The sequence below is a fragment of the Gymnogyps californianus genome, chromosome 3, assembly GCF_018139145.2.
Source record: "Gymnogyps californianus isolate 813 chromosome 3, ASM1813914v2, whole genome shotgun sequence".
NCBI lineage: Eukaryota > Metazoa > Chordata > Aves > Accipitriformes > Cathartidae > Gymnogyps > Gymnogyps californianus.
In genome coordinates this window covers 53,398,990-53,420,870 of record NC_059473.1, presented here as the reverse complement: position 1 = coordinate 53,420,870, position 21,881 = coordinate 53,398,990, and the positions used below count along the sequence as shown (strand labels likewise).

Here is a 21,881-nt window from a genome sequence, read left to right as displayed (position 1 = left end):
AGGTAGCAAAATCTTCACACACATCTAGGGTATCTACTGGAAGCTTCATCCATGGCAGCATACACAGCTTCTGTGTTCCCACCTTGGATGGGCATGACTATAGGGGAACTTAAATTTTCAACATACAGTTCCTTTATTCCTTGTTCACCTTTTCTGAAGAAACAAGAATGTTTTGTGACTGACCAGATCTCCCCTTGTTGACTGACTCCCATGGACTACATAGTTACTATCCTCCCCCAAGTTTCCACCTGACCCCTAGTCCTGAGTGGCTGCAAAACTCAGGCCCTACAAGTTGCTTTAGCTTCTTTGGATCTTAATCCCCTACCAATCCATAGCTCCTGTGAATCTTAGGCAGCAGATGCCATCTCATCAGACCCTTTAACATATCTGTGGGCTTTCTATCTGACCCTGTTGTTATCTCCAGCAAGTCTTAGGGACACCAAAGAAATTCATGTAGATGTAGTAAAGGAAAACTACATTGCAGAGGAGAACATAAGGAAATATATCTTTCCATTTTTACTTTAACTGTGATATTTCCTGCTGCATGAATTTTCTAATCTTAGCAACTGGCCAAGCTAAAGAGTTCAAAGAATACACTGTCCCTTAGCTTCTAATTGTGTCAGTTGTATGTTTTCTTTCCTTAAGTACCAGTAAAAGAAATTTTCAAAGGGGGTGGGGACCTTTAAACTGGAAACTCAATTTTTCAAGCACATATCAGTGACTTAAAAGGTCTACTAACTCTCAGTCAACAATTTCAAAAGTATGTACACAAAGTTATTGTCCTAAGTCAATACATTCATGCTTTTCACTAACTGTCCAGTGCATCATAGCTCAACAAAAGTAAAGATACATGATTAGTTCCTTTCATCAATAAATAAAAAATCCTCATCCCATGGTCTGTGGCTGTCAAGTAACTCAAACTCTTCATAAGATATTTTGAAATCCCAGCAAAAATATTTACCTTTGTACTTCAAAAAACAGCCAGTCAAGAAAACAAGTGGCAATTCTTGTTTCAGGAATTTTCATTAGACTGTTAGAGTGAAAGCCACTTAACTGCTAAGTTTTCAGTTTGTTCAAGGAAGGCAACTTCAGCTAGGCTCAAAATCAAGAGTTTAAGAAAAAGATATGAAGATTTTTTTACTGCCATGGAAATGTATTTGTAAACACAGAGTGGAGAAACTTACATTTTTCTGTGATCACTGTCCTAATGTCTGAACTGGACGTTTTATTTTTCAAATTCTGAGCCAATGTAAAAACAGAATCAAGCTGAGGGTGCCGCTGGTCCAAATCTGCCTTTGTTATCTGTTGAGAATTAGGATATGATTTTTAAGTCCAAAAAGCAGAATTTAGTTAACAACATCTGTATTATTTGTAGATAAAACCAAACATCTATGTGCTGCCACAAGTAGATGGCTGTTCCCATCATTACTGTAACCCTTGAATTGTCACAGTATTACAGCACTGCTTTAAAAAGCAAATATTCTGAATTAGTTACTTAAAATCCAGAGGTGAAGCTTAACCTGTATAAACCACACAGTTACCACAGTCATTGCACAATATTTTCCAATATCTATTTTTCACTCTCCCACAACTTATTTTCCTCTTACCAAGCTCTGACCATTTATATTGGGGGGGGAGTGGAGTGAAGACAGAAAAGAACAGGGAGGAACAATCAGACTATATATTGTATAAAAAAAGTAGTTATTTCACTATGGCAATATACCAGAAGCCCATATGACAAGTATTATACAGTTAAAAGTGTTTCAAAGTTACTATACATCACATTATTCTTTCAAATTCCAGATTATGTTGGACACCCACAGAAACAGTTTACCACTTGTTTAGCCTGCAGCTTTTACTCTACAATTACTCGTTTTAATTGATATCAAGTTAAATAAAATTAACCTTAATGGTAGCATACATCTCACGAATACTGCCCTTAGTCATGGCTCAGCGTAGCATGAGCTATCAATAGAAACAAACATTTACATCATAAGCATTTATGTTCCAACTTTTAATCATTTTAGCATGTCTCTGGGAATCAGTTTAGTCTAACTACAACACAACAACACTCATTAGAAACCACTAAAGAGTGGATCACAGAGGTCACCCTCCAAGCAAATATGAAGCTGCTCCAAAGTCCTCATCATAAGCTATCTATACATTCCCCAAAACATGTCATTTTCAGGAGGTAGTCTCTACGTGCTTTGTTTAAAACAAAAAAATAGTAGTGCCTAGCTCACATAGGGACACAGGAATTAACAGGAAATAGAGGGCAAAGCAGTGTAATAACGACAGCATTTAAAGTGTAATTTTCAAGTTATGCATTTACTGCAGTCAGTTTCTTTTTTTTTTAACCACACGTAATTTCTTTACTGAATGTACAAGCTATTAAAGCGTGAGCCAATTTTCCAATCCACTAGCCTTCACAAAAACACATACTTTCATTCGTGCAATAGTCCGATTGATCTCTTCGGTATTTCCCACGGTGACTATGTTTGACTTGAGCGTTTTGTCAATCAATACCAACCAGTCAGCCAGCTCAGTTGTTGTTTTATCCAGATCCCCAGGTGCAGAAAGTTCCAAAGCCTGCTGAGTCTGAACAGGAATTTCCAATGAAGAAGATACTAGCACCACCTTTTGGACATCTGAAAGAGTTTGGAGTTTTTGTTAAAGAAAAAAGTCGTGGCCACATGTGCAGTTGTGGGAATTACAGGGGGGTTTTGTAATTCCTATAAAAATGCAACAGCATCTACAGAGAAAGCACAGCAAAATTTGTATTTGAGGCATTTTAACCACCAGAAATTAAGTAATCAGAAATTCCTTTTGCCTTTTTTTTTAAAGGCTATTAATTACTTCATTGCATGCCAAAGACTCACCCAAATGATTCACCCTAAATACAAAGCAAACAAACAAGAAAACTTGCAAAGGCAAAATGACATTAAATCTAACGGAGTGAAGCTAAACACTCTTTGACACGAAAGGGAATTGACCTTTATTAAGCACAAAAAACAATCCTTTTCAGATAAATGTCTAAAATTGTCTTCCTCACTTTTGTATTATGTGGCAGAAAGGTCTTCCCCACTCCTGGCTCAGAATTCACTTAAGCACAAGTAAGTCAAGCTACTGCAATAGATGCTTCATGGACTTGGCAATATACAACTGTCCTAAGAAGGGACAGGTGCCCACTAGTTCAGCCCCATCCTTTCTATCTTTTTAACCTGACACTGTAAAGAAGTGAGGAATGAGCTGAACAGTAAGATTTGCTCCAGAAGCTGTGCTTGGTTGTGTTCTAGTTCCAAGAAAACACGAAGTTAAATCAAGCTGGAGCATGAATATTACACACTTGCCTCAAGCAATGAAATACAGGATCTTTATTTAAACACCCTGCATGAAAGGAAAACAAGCTGAATTAAGGTTTTGAAAGGCTTAAACAGTTGGTTTTCCTCCTGTATATTTTGTTTACTGCTGCTGAATTGCAAAAAAAAAAAAAAAAAAAGAGTTAATTTACTGAAGTTCAAGCTGCAAATTCTTTCAGGGAAGGGCTGTCTTTTTTACCTAGTTTTCTAAAAAGGAGACTTGAGCATCATCTATCTGCTGATCTGCCTCCCACAACTTGAAAAGACGGCCAGTCTCAGTGTCTGATACAAGAACGTATCACATTTAGGCAGCTGCCCCTACAAGATTCAGGAAGATAAGTATCTACCACATGAGAAAGACCTATCCGTGGTCCTACTGAGCTGATAGATATAGAATGGCCTTTATTTATAGGACTGCAGAGAATCTGCATGCAGGAGATACTTTACAAATAATTAGGTGTATGGAAAGCTTCTAGTGGATCTTAATTACCAAAAGGCATGACTACAAGGCACAAATCCACAGGAAACCAGGCTGTCACAAACATAGCTATTTTGGTTTTTATTCTGTACCAAGTACACTGGCCCCTGATGAGGAGGCCTAAGCTTTACTAAAACTTTCCTCCATTTCAAAACTCTTGGGGAACCCCAAAGGACTCCCCCAATCCTGAACCGCAGAGTGACTTTTTCCCTAACCAAACATTCCCTCTCTCTCCCATAGTAACGTGAAGGGAGCCCCAAGTACAGCGATGGACAACATTTCTTATTTCCACTTGTCTAACTTCATAGGGAAGGTTTTCCTTTTTGGATTATTTTTGACTGCAAACAGGATTAAACTCGATACAATTAAGCACAACAGGACTGATCACTCACCAGAAGGCTTTGTCTGTGTAACAAGATGAGACTGCCCAACAAATGCCTCCAGTTCTCTCACTCTGTCAGGCACTTCTCTGAACACCTACAGCCCAGCAGAGAGGAATAAAAACAATGAGACAACCTATATTAACAGCAAAAAAGTAATCACTTATTAGAAGACAAAATACTCGACACCATGCTTACTACAATGGCATACCTCAGATATTTCAATTACTTTTTTCAAGGTATCGCTTAAAAACAATAAAAGTGCTAAGAGGTACTCAGAGTGTTATTTCAATATATTCCAGTGTCTTACCTAAATCTTGGAGAGAAATAAATGAACTGCTGTAGACAGGTTGTTTACATGTTTTTTACTGCCTAAGCACCAAAGCTATGACTCATTATTTGACTACACTTTGAAGGAAAGACGACACAAAGCATGATTTGTGGTCATCAGTGACAGTAAAGTAGAGAAATAGGGAACTAATTTAAAAAGAAAAAAATGTTACCAATAAACTTTATTGTAGTGAAGACAAATTTGCCTACTTTGCTTTTTAAATTTTTTAAAAGGCAGTGATAGAAATGCAATAGGGGAAGAAAAAAAAAAATCCCTGTTTTCATGGCTGAGTAGGCATCCTGGTTTCGGCTGGGATAGAGTTAATTTTCTTCCTGGTAGCTGGTACAGTGCTGTGTTTTGGGTTTAGTGTGAGAATAATGTTGATAACACGCTGATGTTTTAGTTGTTGCTAAGTAGCACTTATCTTAAGCCAAGGACTTTTCAGTTTCCCATGCTCTGCCAGCAAGCAGGTGTGCAAGAAGGTGGGAGGGAGCATAGCCGGGGCAGCTGACCTGAACTAGCCAAAGGGGTATTCCATACCATAGAACATCATGCCCAGTATATAAACGGGGGGGAGTTGGCCAGGTGGGGCGGATTGCTGCTGGGGCATTGGTCAGCAGGTGGTGAGCAATTGCACTGAGCATCACTTGTCTTTTCTCAGGTTTTATTTCTTTCTTTTTTGTTATATTCCTTTTCATTACTATTATTATTATATTTTTTTATTATTATTGTATTTCATTTTACTTTAGTTATTAAACTGTTCTTATCTCAACCCACAAGTTTTACTTTTTTTTTCAACTCTCCTCCCCATCCCACCGGGAGGGGGGAGGAGTGAGCGAGCAGCTGTGGTGCTTAGCTGCTGGCTGGGGTTAAACCACGACAGTAGGTAAAAACAGCTATTTTTTCTTTCCCTGAACTATCAAAAGCCCCTTTCCCCAATAAATTCTTATCCCCCTGATCCTTAATATAATCCCAAATAATTCTATTCCTTTTTCACTTGGATATCCAGGCTCTGCTTGAAAAAAATCTGGTTTTACTCCAACCAGTGAGTTCTTTTCTTCTCATATACTTGCCAATGAGATTGAACATTAGAGTTTCTAATTTACAGCAGTTATATTCAAGAAGAATCCCATACACACTTCATGAGATTTTCCTCACTAAGCTTTACCACAGCTTCGTTTGTTTTCCTCAACTGCTGCAAACATTTAACTTTCCTATACAGCAAAGATTTATTGTTACTATCTCAATTTCAAATTAATACATTACTGTTTGCCTCAAGTGAGTGAAATATTTTTGATCCAGCTGTTTAAAGGAAAGCCAATACAAAAGAAAACCAACAAAAAACCTTAGCTAACTAAACTAACTTATTCTGATGGAAAAATGTCCACCAGTGTTTTCACGTAGACATGGATTGGGGCACATTTCCTGAACATGCCTGCATAGCTTCCAAGACATTTTATGTACATGTCACAGATACATGGAAAGGAAAACAACCATTCTAAGTACACTAGTATATTTTCAGCTTCAGGTACCCAATGCTGAAGAAATGCACACCTTATTCCACCTCACATTGAGGGACTGCAGGCAATCAGAAAGTTTGTCTTTTTCCTGAAGATCAATATTTTTATCCAAAAGTACTTCAGGTTCAGTTCTGTTCAGCCATTCCAGTTTGTCTCCTTGTACTTCCATCTCTTCACTTAAGACCTAAAAGGCACAGAATAGTTTTAAACTGAAGCAAAATGCATACATATTTGGGGCGGGGGGAGAAGCTTTCCTTTAACTCCAATATTTAGAAGTTTCCCTGGAAATATGTAACAGAAAAGCTTCTATTTTGGTTTCTATGCTCTATCCAGAAACTATTAAAACATTTATTCAAATATCAACATTTATTGCTAACTGGAAAAAACCCACAAAACTGCAAATAGCCAAGGTACCTATACAGCCTCACATCATACACACTGATTCTCATCTCACAAGATGCTTCTGTTTGATCTGCTCTGGATGTACCATGTGTATCCAAAAGGCAACACATTGTCAAAGTTGTTGCCTCCATTCTTTTTAAAAAAAAAAAATTTAAAAACTAAGGGCCCACTCCTGACATGCATTATACAAGTACATGATAGATCCCTACAAGGCACTTTACTCTTAAGGAAGTGTACTCTAACGGTATTTAAAAACTAAACATAACCTTACAACTTCATTTTGATCAACCTCCCACAGCCTTCTTTCTCTTTAAACATGAAAGTGCAGGTCAGATCCTGAAAAAAAAAAAAAAAACAACCCCCAAAAAACCACCCCTCATGCTTGAATTCCCACTGACTTTAAATCAACTGTGCTATCATTTGCCCATAGACCACAAGCACTATGGAGTAGGAATCACAAATTTTGTCTTTAAAGCACTAGAATAAAAAGAATTACAATAACAAGTACACATCATATTTATCCACCCCAATATTTATACTAATCTCTGTTACACAAGTATTATGGAGGTGTGCATAGTAAAGTGACAGGAACACAGGCCTGGAAGGGAGATCACTGAGCAGTGTACCCTGCTACAATAAGCATTATACCAAATAGTGCCTTTCATAAATTTTCAAGGGTCTACCTTAAAGAATTATTTTTTTTAAACACGTTATATCCTTTTTAATTGGAGGCTGCTCCAGAAGCTCTATTTAGAAATCTCCTTCTCATTCCCAGACTGTATTTATTCCTGGCTGATCTGTTAACATCTATTATTCCCACTTCCCTAATACCAGCCTTTAATAATAGCTCATCTTCCCTACGCTTTCTTATTCTCATCATATCTCTTCTCATTGTTCTTTGAGTAGAGAAAACAAGGCAAGCTCTGAGTTTCTTTGCAGATGAGTTCTTCACCCTCCTGAACAGCCCAGCAATCTTACTCAGTACCTGTTCTATTGCAAACTCACCTTTCCTTAGCATACGTAACCAAACTCGCACATGCATTCCTGCTTTCACAGGGCCAAACTGTTACTTAATAATTCCCTACCAGTGTTTCTCTAGCAAATTCTGCTCTTTCCCCTCTTATTCCACTTCTATCTTTCAGTTCAGGCATCTATATTAAGGTAGATGACAAGAAAAATTAAACTTTCATGATAGTCAGACAGCAAATACTCAACTGACACAAGTCAATTTGTTTAGGCAAACGCAACTGCAACTAATTTTACATTGTTTATACACATTTGTTGGAAGTTCAAGCCTTTCCACCTGATTTGGTCTAACAGAGGTTGGTTGTTTTGGCTTTTTTTAAATTACTAGTTTTTAAAAAATAAGCAAGCAGGTTTGTTGGATTGACTACTTCCATTCTTTTAGGATTCCAGAAACATTCTCTTTCACACATCCTACAAATGAAAGCTATTGTTGTCATCAAAGCAAGGCACAAAATAAACAGGAAAATACAAACATACATGTGCACACAACTTACTTGAAATGACCAAAACCCTTATAGTTTAAAAAGCAGGTTAACAAAATCTTACACATGTAACAAAGTATTAAAGCTGCCCAGTAAATGGGACAATGGTGCTTACTTACCATTTTAAGCTTATCAGCTTTTTGCTAAAGCTTTAACAATTATAAAGTTGACTTAGGGACATCATCTCCAGTGAAATTCCACTTACTAAATTTTATCAGTAGTACATATATTTCTCACTTTCTGATACATAGCCACCATCTTCTGGCTAGATAACTTAGTTATCAACTCAACCCAACTTCATTATGAGATTCACCTTGCCTGCGTAAGTAATCTCACAAAACTGTCTCACACAACCATAACATTTATTTGGCTATTTACAACATGAAAATTCCCCTCCCCAAAAGCCATGTCCTGATGCTTTGCACAAGACATACATGTGCATACACATACACACACTAATCGATCTTGCCTGTAATTCTTGCAAGTTTTCTTCATGGTCGAACGTAAATCTTGTATCCAGAGCATTTTCTACATTTTCCAACCAGCAACGCAGCTCATCAAGCTTCTTTCTATACTCTATCAGCTGATGATTCTCTCCTTTTAGCCTTAAAAAGGAAGATAAAAAATCTACATGCATTTCTGCAGTGAACACAGCACATTGGTCCTACGTTACTTCTGATGCAACAGTCATGTGTTTTTCAGTGGTTGGAGCATTTTAAAGGACTCATTTTGGTATTCAAAGGATTCTATCCTCATCATTAAAATGCAAGATACTTGCAAATTAATACTACCACCTTAAAAATAGATAGATTTCAGTTCCAAAGTCACAAAATAGACTTTTAAAAGTTTGCAGAAAACATTAAACGTAAGTGACAGTAATGACAACACCTTCAGGCCTGATCATTGTAAGCCACTACAAGGCCACTGTTAGTGAAAGTATTAGAAATGTCCCTAAACTCTCCAAGGCAAAAATCCCTAAATCATACAAAGCTTTAATGGAACTTCTCAAACTAAATAATTAAGAAAAAAACCTTATTTCTAAATGTATCAGGAGATGTTAAAAACACGTAATTATGTAAGTAGCCTCCAAAAATAACTGTTTGTTCCAAGGATTTATCCTTATACATTTTTTAACAGTAACAACAGAGGGGGGGACCTTATATTCCCAGATATGCTGAAAATTGGTGTATTTATCTCAGCCAACCTTGCTCTTTGATCTTTTGAAGTAAATTTGTCTACTTCAAAATGGATTTTCATTTTGTTCAGAAAATACCTAGTCAGATGGATTAAATTGTTGCAAACACAGACCTAAAGATCTTATTTTATAGTACTGTGGAAATTCAAAAACAATATAAGTGTTTCAATTAGTGTACCTTTGACAATGCAAAAATAGAAATCAAGGTAATGTACTTACAGTTCAGCTTCACCCAGAGAAAGTAGCTGAGCATTCCTTCCTAAAAAAGTCTGGCTTAGCAATGAAATTATTTTAAAAACAAAGGAAAATTGTAAGAAAAGAAGTTTTGTGATTGTCAATTGGTGGGTTGTATTAAACACAGACTCACTAAGCAGTCAATTGCAGGTGCATTTATGAGAAATTGGTTCTAGAAGACAGTTCAAAACACAGAGGTCTGAATGTCAGGAAAATTCAGATTAATGACAGCATGCAATAGAATGCACTATCTCTCCCAGAGTCTTCTAAATGAGATTCTCCTCATCGGATCTGGTCAGACATCCAAACTTCTGATTAACTTATTACCTCTGTTGTCTATCCATGACCTCCGCAGTGATTGCTTTCCAGCGTCTATTCAATCCCGCCAGCTTCTCCTGTAGGAAGCTCCCGTCTGTAGCAGACAGTTTCTGTATGATCCCTTCCCCAGTTCTGTTCAATGCTGAAACACTGGTCTGATGGCTGCTGATTCCCTCTTCAAGTTCCTGTCAGAAACATAAAAGCCACACAGAATTTTATTACTGACCTAAAGTGACTTTGATCTGTGGCTCATAATATGCAGAATGAATCCTGGGTGCGTATTATTTTACTAGAAGAGCCACTTAAAGCCATCTTACCTAAAATTGGATGCTGTTGATTTAAGTTATTAAGAGTCTGTTGTTGAATCTAGTTCAATTTTCTAATGAGTGTCATAAAAAGATAATGACACAGAATAGGCTGCCGAATACTACTTAGGATCACAAGAATTCATTTAAACCATCAGTGCTAGAATCCACACTCATGTTTGATTCCTTTCCTCTTACTGTACAGCACTTTTTAATAGTGCTAACAGATGGTATGACTTTTTTTACCAGTTCTTTTCATAACCTATGCCCCTGACTATTTCTGTAACTTAACAGTATTTTAGCTTGGATAATTAAGGCTGTGCTGCCATGGTCCCCACACATCACAGAAAATCCATGAAACTAAAGTCAGTCAGAAGATGTGAGGATCAAACCTTCAAATATCCCTAACCACTACAAAAACTTTACATTGTTAGTAAAAATTTCTTTGCAACTAGATCAGGAATAAGATGATTCAAGAAAGAGAAGGGAAATGCCCTAGAAGAAAATTCCAAGCAGCAAGAAGGATAAAATACAAACTGTATGTTAGGTAGAACATACACTTCTTTCGCAACACATGCCTCACTCTTGGACAACCATTATTCTCAAAAGGAAAAAAAAAATCTGATCATTAAAGTTATGTTTTCTTCTCCTCATTTAAAAGGAAGTAAAGTAGTTTAGCTAAACAGAAAAGTCTGCTCTTCCATAATGATAAGCTAGAAAGACATCAGGGAATTAAATTCCAGAACTGAAGTCTGAAGCAATCAAACCTAAGACATCTGTAATTGGAATCTTCTCTTTCTAGATTGCTTATACAAGGCAGGATCTTACAAAGGCATTATTTTAAAAAAATAATTTGCTAAGTTATAATTGACCATTGTTGGGGCCTAATTTTTTATAATTACTAGTAGAAAGTGAAATAATCAGTTAAGAAATCCAGTATGTTAACATACTTTTAAAGCTGTAACGAAACTTATAACACAACAAAAATTATGCCAACATTTGAATTATCAAATTATCTCAAATCCATCCATACTAAGAGTCATCATAAAACCTCATACTATAAGCAGGACTTGAGCTCTTCCCAAGAATCATTTTAAACTACAATTGAAAAAGAAATTTTAAGAGTTACCACTTTTTAAAGTGTAATTGCACAGCCTCATTTCAAATCTATATGTCTATATAGAAAACCAGCATTTTAGACAAAAATCTAGACTTTTTCCAGCTTGCTTGTTTTCTGCACAAATCATACATACCTGCTGATGCAGCCCAGCTGTCTCTAGCTCCAGGCTGCCATCTGGACCACGAGCATCAGCTAGTAACACTTCAGCTTCCGTTATCCAGTGGGAGAGGTCATTCAGATCACAGTGGAACTGCCTCCATGCCTCAATTGCTCTATCAAAGCAGCTGTTTGAAAACAAAGCATTGAAAAATTATCCAAACCGTTTCGGTGAAAAGGCTACGATTCCTACTCCAGTGAGTAGAAACTTGCCTTGAGAAACAGAAAGGCTAGCATACAGCCTGGTTAACCAAGTCCCAGTACTGAAGGCTTCCTGACATAGTAGCAGCTGGTAAAAGCCAACAGCACAGACTGTCATTAACTTCCAGCTGAAGGAAAAAAGGGCAGTCCTGAGCAAACTTTTGTTTCTATCCCTTAAAAAATAAAGATTGATTAGCTGCATCAAATTGGTCTGCAGAACCCTTTTTTTTTATTATAAAATGGTTCAGATATCAGACAGTGTGGAACATGAAATATGATTAATTGCTCAGATTTTTTTTTTATTCAGAAACCATGGGGTGGTGGTGCCTGCAATTTAATAAGTGAAGGTGATTTTGATTATATAGAACTGACTGTATTACCAGTGAGCCTGCATAAATAGGTCTTATACAATTTAATCACACAATAGTTTACTAGGCATTTAATTATTATTACCATCTTTGCAGCCTCAAATTAATGTGTAGCTTAACTTGAAGGGCAACTGTCCTGGTTTCGGCTGGGATAGAGTTAACTCTCTTCTTAGTAGCTGGCACAGTGCTGGGTTTTGGATTTAGTGTGAGAATAATGTTGATAACACGCTGATGTTTTAGTTGTTGCTAAGTAGCACTTATCTTAAGCCAAGGACTTTTCAGTTTCCCATGCTCTGCCAGCAAGCAGGTGTGCAAGAAGGTGGGAGGGAGCATAGCCGGGGCAGCTGACCTGAACTAGCCAAAGGGATATTCCATACCATGGAACGTCATGCTCAGTATATAAATGGGGGGAGTTGGCCGGGAGGCGCGGATCACTGCTCAGGCATTGGTCAGCAGGTGGTGAGCAGTTGCATTGTGCATTACTTGTCTTTTCTTGGGTGTTATTTTTTTGTTGTTGTTGTTGTATTCCTCTTCATTACAATTATTATTATTCTTAGCAGTGTATTTTATTTTTACTTTAGGTATTAAACTGTTCTTATCTCAACCCAGGAGTTTTACTTTTTTTCCTTTCCTCCTCCCCACCCCACTGGGAGGAGGAAGGAGGAAGCAGCTGAGTGGTGCTTAGTTGCTGGCTGGGGTTAAACCACAACAGCAACATTTTCTAGCATGGAACAGGCAGAATTATCACAGTGAGAAGGTTGTTTTTAACTAAAATGAGAGTTCTACTATGTTAACAAACTAACAAAAACAGCCCATGAATGTTAAATAAGAAAACCATGTCAGAAAGGCATAGAGAGAGTGGCTTGCTTTCTATTTGTTGATTGCTAACTCTATGTTAGCATTATAAAGTAAATAGGACAGATGTCTCAAAGGACACAGGACTTGACAGAAGCAACATGAAATCTACATCAACACCAACAGACTGGATAGTATCCCATTCCAAACTAATAAAAATAGCCTTTTTTTGAAGACATAGGAGGCCAGGTTTCCTGCTAATCAGGACCCTCTAATGTGACAGAGGAAAGATCTCATCTGCAGCCCATTATTTTTTGTCTTAAACAATTCCAACAGCAAAGAATCCAGGGTTACTGTGTATATACAGATGCAATCTGAAATCAGCAGCATAACATCAAAGATATCTGAAACCAAACTTTTAAGAGCTACCATTGCATCTATTTTCTTCACTAATTAAATTCAACAATCCCAGAGTTCCTAGTGAGATTATTTTCATCAAAATTATATCTCATTTTTATCAAGACATCCATATTTCTTGGCACATACAGGGCTTTTTTGTTATTATTCTTCTTCATGTGGGCCAATTCCAATAAAGAAGAAAGCCTTAAAAATCTCTACTTAAATTTTTCTGACCTTACCTCCTAGTTCTACCGTTTCAGTTTCCTGGGCATATCTCAACTCAATAGACTAGATCAACCTGTAGACTGACCCCAAATCTCAATCTCCTTTTATTTTGCAGGTACATTTTAGTCTAACTGAACAAATTGTCTCACGATAGTATCTCATTCCACACTTAGTGAGAAGAGATACTCTAAGCACTTAAAATACTTTAAAAGGATATTTTATTGGCTTCCTTCAAAATTAAAGCTTTTGGGGGAGTTTTGAACAGATTACTTTTTCAGAACCCAGAATTTTAAAATTTTAGAGGAGAACACTGAGATACAAAGCTTTAGCTCCTGCCACTTCTGTTGTGAGCCTACAGTTCCATCAGTATTTTGAGCAACGAGGTGAAGTTTCACTCTGGTTTTGAGCCAGATGCACATGCTGCTGTTTCACTACAGACCGCCTCAGCTGAAAGATAAAAGTACCAAAGTCCTGTCACTACAGCACCGAGACTTGGCTACTCCTTGCCTCTGCCGCAGGAATCCACTTGCTTCCAGACCACAGCTCATTCCCAAGTCATCAACACTTTTAGCACTGGGGGAAAGTCCATGGCAGAAGGAGCAGAACTAGCAAACCAGCATTGTTACAAACAGCTCAACAAAGCATTAAGTCCATACATACACACACAAAACACACACACATTTTACTTTACACATATGTTCAAGTCAAACTGAAATGAACTGGATTAAGTTGAACACTTAGAAGCTTTGCTAAGTACAGTTTAATTCAACTTGTGCTTGGCTACATCAGAGATTTTATCAAAGGTTTAACTACTTAGCTGGCACTCAATCACAAAACCATTACTACCTCTGAAATCTAAATCAATCTTTTGCCACAGACTTCAGATGCTGTTTCTCCTAATTCTGTCATAATCTCCACCCACTCCAGAAATAGAAAAAAGCCAAAGATTATTAAGGAGATGACAGTCTTCTAGCATTCTTGCTTATACTTAGGGCAACACTAGGAAAAGCAAGAATAAAATTGGTTAAAAATTCTTCTTAGTAACAGGAAGAGTATAAAAATACTAATGCCAAAATACAGCATTTTAATATTGATACTAATGTTGTCTTCATTAATCAAAGTATATCCTTCTATTAAAATTGCAGCACTTAATATATTCAGGAAGCTACATACCATTTAGCTTAAATTGGTAGTCCAGTAGTCCCTTTTGTATGAAAATCACACCCAATATTATTGTTATTAAGATGCAGAGCTTTACAAACTTTGTGAAGTTCAAGATTAATTCGTATTCGGTGAACCGAGGCATTAATCTGTTGCATTTTGCCAGCTAATCATGAACAGTGAACTTACACTTTGATACACTTATCTTTTTCAATGGGAAGATTAGGTTTCTGGTTAACCCTGGCTACCCAATGAAATCAAATTTAAGTAGTAAATGAAATTGTACTCATACTTACAAATACAGTACTTACAAATATTCATAATTACAATATTAGTTAAAGCTTAGTTAAATTAAGTTGCAGGGGGAAAGAGGCATAACTAAAGCTTAGTGCACGTCACACCTATGAAGACAATAAAATAGCTGCAGGCATATAAATACAGATGGGCACCAGATTCTGGAGCAGTTGTCTCCAAATACAGAAGGTGACCACAGGCAGGCAGCCAGCAAGAGCATAGAAAGTGGTACCTAGCTGGCACCACTATTTGTTTTCAAATTAAAAAACAGTGAAACAACAGTGTCTACTGAGTTATTAGAAATCTTGATGCTTCCCCGATCCAGTGGCCCAGAATTTCTGGAAGTCTCTGGTTAGACAATACTACCCATCCATTTTTATATTCCTATGCATACACCAGTGCTCTGAGAAAGAGTTGAAAACATCAGCTTATGATACACACTCTTCCTAAAAACATCTCTTCAAAATACACTACCAAATGTGTGCGCGATATCAGATTTCTGGTGCTACAAAGCAAGTGAACATGGCTAGACATTACTTTATACTCTACAGAACTTCTGCATTAACCATTACCTTATATCACCATTAAAAAGCAAATACTGTAAAAGCAAATTAACTACAGCATGAGCCTTTGCATTTAATTTCAAGTTTCATAAAATCATTTTCAGTCATTAATGTTTATTTGCATAGCAGCAATCTCAGTGTCTACTGCTGTTTGCAGTGCGAGTACCTTCAGCTTAGTGGTAACTTCTTGAACACGTACTCTCATACTTTCACCAATTCCAAGTTAAAATGTCTTTCTGACACACTTCAAGTTTGACTAAATGGTATTGAGTTTGTTTTTAAACATTTAAAGTTGATTCAGATAAGGCATTTTCAGTTTAGAGTATCTTCTGTAAGGGGTGGGGAGAAATCAAAGCTTAGTTTAACTTTTTTTTTCCTTACTTTTTTGGCATAAGTGAGATTTCAGCTATTTGATATTTGTGGAAAGGAAATAGGAAATACATTTTTCTTAAGCCCTGATTTCAATATTCTCTTGTTCTCTCAACCACAAATTTTTCTAATATGGTCATCTCATCTTCAGTTACTTACAACAAAGATTATTGGCAACTATTATACGTGCTGTATTTTAAAGACCCCATCCTTTCAAACTCCTTCCCTCCTTCAAAAACAGCCTTGAATTCTGTTAAAAGATGTCCTACTCAACATTTTTCTTCTAGAACTTTGCTTCGTGATACCTTTACAAAACAAAAATTTTATGTTTTATAAACAAAATATTCTACTTTATAAAGTAAAAACAATCAGCTTCATAAAAGCACCCAAACTACAATTTGCATGTTAAGTGTTTCAACATTCGATAATTCTGGCAATTATTGTGTAATACTAACATATTAAAGCTGCTTACTCCCAAACTCTTTATCTTCATCATTAGGGTACATTTGTAAAACGCTTATATTCAAGTACATAAAATATTTACCACGTGGTCACAGAAACCAAACATCCTTGACTTACCACTTACGATCATTGTACATTCTATTAATTCTGTCCCATTCCGCATTCAACTGGGTTAGTGCGTCTCCTATTTGTATCGCCTCAGGTCCAGATGCTTCTAATATAACATCAGGCTGCTTCTCATGTATGACTGCAATTTGATCCCCAAGTTTATCCAAAATATCTTTTATGTTCTGCAAGCACAGTAATGACACAAGCCATTAGTAAAGGCAACATCAGCAGGAAATAAAAATGAAGACCAAAAAGTAATCTTTCCAAAATATCGTTCCAGAAATCAGTATCTACAATAAGACCATGACCATCAGCATCAGCAGTTTACAGATTAAATCAGTTTTAGCAACTGAACAGAATAGTCCCTCACACCTTTTTAAGCATGTGTCCTTCTCAGCTTTTTATGAAGAGGATGAAATATTTTATATAGCCAATCTGTTCCTGAGGTAAAGGGGCACACCATACTTCTCAAAACAGCAGTATCTTCATTATTAAACAGATCTGCCCGTATCATGAAGACACTGTACATATTCCTTCCACATGTAAAAAATGAGCCACAAAATATGAGTTTATTATGCTTCACGTAACCTCCCATATGCACAGAACTGCAAAAGCATAAACTACATAAAAGTTTTAGATCTAAATGACAAAGTTAAAGCAATCTATCTCAAATATCATTGAACTATGATGTGAAAATGACTTTAAACCAGATGCTGTTGTAAGACTGCCTTGGTATTCAGAGGACAAACAGTCTGTGCAAACAGTGCAATTTACTTATCTTTTTGAATTTAAAACATATCACTTCTAAAAATTCTATGCTCTGCTATTTGCTTCTTCTGAAAACATCCTTAGAATACACAAAAATTTCAAAATCAGATGAGACCTGCACCTAAATCAAGTCTTTTAAACCCGCCTTAACATAAACACTCTTAATTGTACTTAAGGGAGCACAGAAGCACAGTAAACAGGGACAACAGAATCAACAAAACAGAAGAGTCACCCACTTTGTCAAAGGTTGGCATCATTCCCCTATTTGCTTTTGAAAACTATGCCAAAAAACAAATATGAAAAATGAAAGCATGTACACAGCATAAAGAAAAGCAGGTTGGAAAAGTGGACTGAAATTCTGAAAAGCTTTTAAACGACCTGTGTAACAGCTGCAGAAACAGCTGATCTAGCTCTTGGTGAGAGGCAAAGCCTCACTACCTCAAATACAAGGACACACGGACCCCACTATGCTTCCCAACCCACAGAGGTACATCTACACCGCACCACACCAAGTGCAATTCCCAACTCCAATGGATGTTTTCTGCAGGACTCTCCATATCATGCTCCTTTGCATGCTCAAAATTAACCAGGACTCGGACTTCTACGTACTTAACTCACATTGAACAGCAGGATTCAATATTTTCAAACATACGTTCTTCATCCCCTTTTGAAGAAGGGCAAATCCTTAACTACTGCCTCATCATTAATCACACAGGTAAATCCACTGGCTGCCCATAAGGAGAAGTGGAAGCTTAAAATTGAGCACATATTGATGCTTTGCTAATCAGAACAGGTACCATTGTCTTGTGGCCTCATATATAGCTTCACAGAAAAAAGTCAAGAATCTCCCTTTCGCCCTCTTCCCATGTGAGCAATTGTTTTCACATGACACAGAACAGGAGCTGTATTAAGGAGACCAAGCAGGAACATAAGGAGATTGGATTTAGCATTTCTCTACATATTATGTAGACTACATGATGAAAAACACAACAGTTTCTCCAACAAAAGAAGTTAAACTCTTCTCCTCCAACCTCCCGCCCAGCTTCCACGCTGTTCCACTTTGTATCCAGATTCTGCGTAGAAAGAAAAGTTAGCCACAAAACCGTCTCATTATTTAATTTTCAGTGCATATTGATCCAGTATATACTGAGCAAAAATACAAATACAGCTATACAGTCGCTAAGGTGGTCTTTTTTCTTCTGCTATTCCCTTCTCCCCTCTGAATATAATGCTTAGACATGCAGTACCTTCAGTGCATCTTCCTGAGTTGAAAAATCATCATAGATGCCAGTGTTTAGCTCTGGTGCATTCAGCAGCAGTTCAACGTCAGCCATGGCCAGCAAGACTTTGTTGATTTCAACTAAGTATTCGGCCGAAAAAGGCAAGGTCCTAACCCCTGTGGCAAAGTGGCCTTTTAACCTCTGCTGGACAGGGATTGCCTAAAAACATGAAAGTTCATTTTATATTTCAACGTACAAGCAATTTTATGAAAAAATCCTAAATCAGTAGACTATATTCAGAATAAGTACTTTTCTACATTAAAAGACAAAACAACGGCCTTTCTAGCAAAGTTACATAAATTCAGAAAGCTGTAAGTCCTGCAGAGAACTGTGGCTATATTTATAAAACAGAGTTAGAAAACAGTAGATATCATGTTTCACAATGACCCTGTATTATTCTTTATTAAAACTCTGGGGAGTGGGAAGGGCACTGCTGTTTCTCTCACCTTGATCCTTATTGTTTCCAGAAATTACATTTCTTGATTGAGCCTGTATCTAGTTGTGATTACAACCCACTGTCTGCTTCCATCATCAAGGACTTCCAGAAGTTACCAATTTACTGAAGCAGACTTCTTTTCCTCTCCACATTCTTTTCAATAAGCATCCCCACCCACATTTCCCAACCATTTTTTAAATAAATTAGTGTTCCACCAGTACCACAATATGCTTTTTGCAGCAATAAGAGACACTAACTCCTCAAGGGCTCGGCAATTATTATCTGCTCTGGCTGTAAGACCAGGCTGTCTAGCCAAGTACCATGTTAGCAGATAAGAAAGCAAAAACAGTAATTTAATGCAGCTTTTTCTTGGATCACAGATGATGGACTCCATCTGAAGCATTAGGAAGCCAGCTGCAAGAAGCCATACTCTGCCATGCCTGGCAAAGGTAGCAGAGGTAGGAGAAGCAGATACTCTGAAGACGGAAAGTAGTTTTTTGCTAAAAAGGTTTCTTGTCCAATAGGATTCTGTTACCATCTCTGAAAACAGCCCAGTTCTTTAAAATCAGCAATGAAAAAGTAAACCCACCTCCAAATACTGAAGAATGAGTGACTTCTAAGCCACCATCCTGTACCCAGTGAATTTGAGTCAAGCATGACAGAGAGAGAGGCACTTGACCATATGATTTACTAACAGCTGAGAATACACTTAAGAGTGTGAAGAATAAATGTATGTTCACAGCAATTTCAGCCAGTGAATTTTACTTTGCAATTAGTCTGGGCTGGGCACACATGCAAATCACTAGCACAGCTGACAACCAGTAAAATATTAAGCCTCACTAACAAAGCTGTTTGCAAACACCTGTCTGTATCTTTCTCCTCCACATGTTTCTGAGCATTTCAAATATGTCACTCAAATTAACTGGAATCTAACATATGCAGCATGTGTAGTGCAAAAGAAAAAAGGACTGCAGCAGAAAAGGTATGTTCACATATTCACCAGTCAGGGTTTCTTCTCATGCACTGAATGCTCCTAAGGATTTTATTTGTTTTGTGTTGGTTTGGGTGGTTTTGTTTGTGGTTTTTTTTTTTTAAATAGACAGTCATCCATGTATTGAAACTGGGGACAGAGTTGTACTTCCACAAGACCTTTACCACCAAACATGGTACGCTTTCAGTCATTCATTGCACACCAAAGAAATAGGATGTACAAGCACATAAGCATAAATTGAGTCTACTGAAAACAAGTATTACAGACAAGCATCATAAAATACTCAGCATTGCTTTTGATTCAGTAACAGTACAGCAGGCAATCACCGCAGTAAAAACCATAAACTACTCCATATGCTTTAGCTACAAATCCAGCATCTTGGTCCCTGACGCTCCCCAAACACATTTTCTTGAAGCACTGTATGTATTTTGTCAGCTTCCATCACTGAAATTTGGAGGAAAAGCCCAAGGCTTAGACAGTGGTATGATTTCCTGTGGAAGGAGAGGCTCCAGCTCCAAAGAAATCAGACAAAGCTTGTGCAACTCAAAGTATCTTTCCCCCAGCAATGTGGAACAAGCCTGCGTTTGAAGAAACACCAGGATGCCTGCTGCAGCACAGCCACCTGCAGCAATTTCACAAGGTGTTTTCTCTAACTCTCCATCATCCCACAAGTCCCATTCTCACACAGGCAACAGTCCAGAACTTAGACTTCACCCAAATGAATAGGTCACTGGACTTCATTATCTTTCTACTTCACATATATTGCTTTATCTCCCATTCAAAAAAACTTGCACAAGATTTAAAACAGCATTTGCTGGCATGCAGCAAACTTGTTCTCCACTTGTTGCCAACGCTGACATATACTGAAACTTTCTGCTTCCCCAGTAGCACTATCCTGGGCCAGGCTGCTGCTCTTCTGCAAAGCAGTGAATTCCTCCTGGTGCTGTTTCTGCAGAGCACACCTCATTGCTAATCTCCTCCAGCTGCCCCCCATCACTGAGATGTTTCCTCCTTTCACAACCCTCCTTCTTAAAGGTGAACATATGCAAGTGTTATAAGCACATTAGTGCTTTACTACAGCCAAGTTTTAATTGTTCAGCTGTTCTCTACCTTGCATTGCAGACTGGCAGCTTCTAAAATGCAGCATAACATACTAAAAAATGGAAGAGCAGAAGTTTGACATAACTGTATCACGCAAATCAAACACCTAAATGTCACAGAAGCTGGTTTTTAGGGGTTTGGGTTGGTTTTGGGTTTGTTTTTTTTTTTTTAATTAAAAAAAACAAGCAAGCAAGCAGTTTTCTTAAGCACCCACAAATAAAAAGTTAATCAAAGGTTATTTAGGAGGAAATCTGACTGGATGACTTAATAGCCCTTTTCTACTCTAATTTCAGTGGTGACAGAGTATGTTTATTAAATTTGATCTCTCTCTAAATACTAGGAAAAATGTAGGACTGAGGAAAAAAGGGGAATACCCGGTTACTAGTGTATATTCTATAAATAAGTCCTCTCAATGAGAGCTGCTAAAAATAATTTTAATTCAGTGGTCAAATAAAAATTTGTTTCTTCCTACATTTAGCATTTAGTTTGACCAGCAATTCAGAATTTGGTTTCGGATTCTCTTCCCCTTTCCCCTTTTACACTTAAATATATTTTGAAACAAAATCTACCAAAGATTCAACTCAAGGAGATACTCTGACTTGCTTCCAAGTGGATTTTGGAAAATACTGCCCAAGAAATTAACATAAAATTAAATAATTTACCTTGCATGTTTAACTACATAAACATTTTAACCAAAAGTGTTTACCCAGTCTAATCTCAGATCACCACACATTACTTATCTTTGCAAATAAATACCCTTTTGATTAGAAATGATCACTTTTTAACTATTCCTTGCCCCTTCTCTCACACTCAAAATATTTCATAGCCAGTTTTCTAGGAAAAGGTTTTCCAATGCTAAAATCTCATGTCCATTTTATTTGTTCTTCTGGGTTAATGTAGTCAGTAAGCAACATATTTGTGGGCAATGTAGCTAGTGGTTCATATTTAAGTAACGCAGAACCTTCCCTATAAAAAGCACAATAGGCAAACAAACATGTTTTCTTTATTACAGGAATAATATTTCAAGAGCCTTCAAGATGGTGTCTGTGTTTCA

At 37.2% G+C, this 21,881-nt stretch overlaps 1 protein-coding gene across 2 annotated transcripts in view; it reads right to left on the bottom strand.

Moving 5' to 3' along the window:
• UTRN (utrophin) overlaps window positions 1-21,881 on the bottom strand; it is a 394,556-nt gene that overhangs the window by 234,118 nt on the left and 138,557 nt on the right. For both annotated transcript variants that reach the window (XM_050894491.1, XM_050894492.1), the window contains exons 40-48: window positions 18,267-18,458; window positions 16,261-16,433; window positions 11,284-11,434; window positions 9,735-9,910; window positions 8,448-8,583; window positions 6,103-6,252; window positions 4,230-4,314; window positions 2,443-2,648; window positions 1,185-1,302 (exon numbers count right to left, since the gene is read on the bottom strand). In XM_050894491.1, the coding sequence (XP_050750448.1) occupies window positions 1,185-1,302; window positions 2,443-2,648; window positions 4,230-4,314; window positions 6,103-6,252; window positions 8,448-8,583; window positions 9,735-9,910; window positions 11,284-11,434; window positions 16,261-16,433; window positions 18,267-18,458 (1,387 nt within the window). The remainder of the gene's footprint in view (window positions 1-1,184; window positions 1,303-2,442; window positions 2,649-4,229; window positions 4,315-6,102; window positions 6,253-8,447; window positions 8,584-9,734; window positions 9,911-11,283; window positions 11,435-16,260; window positions 16,434-18,266; window positions 18,459-21,881) is intronic.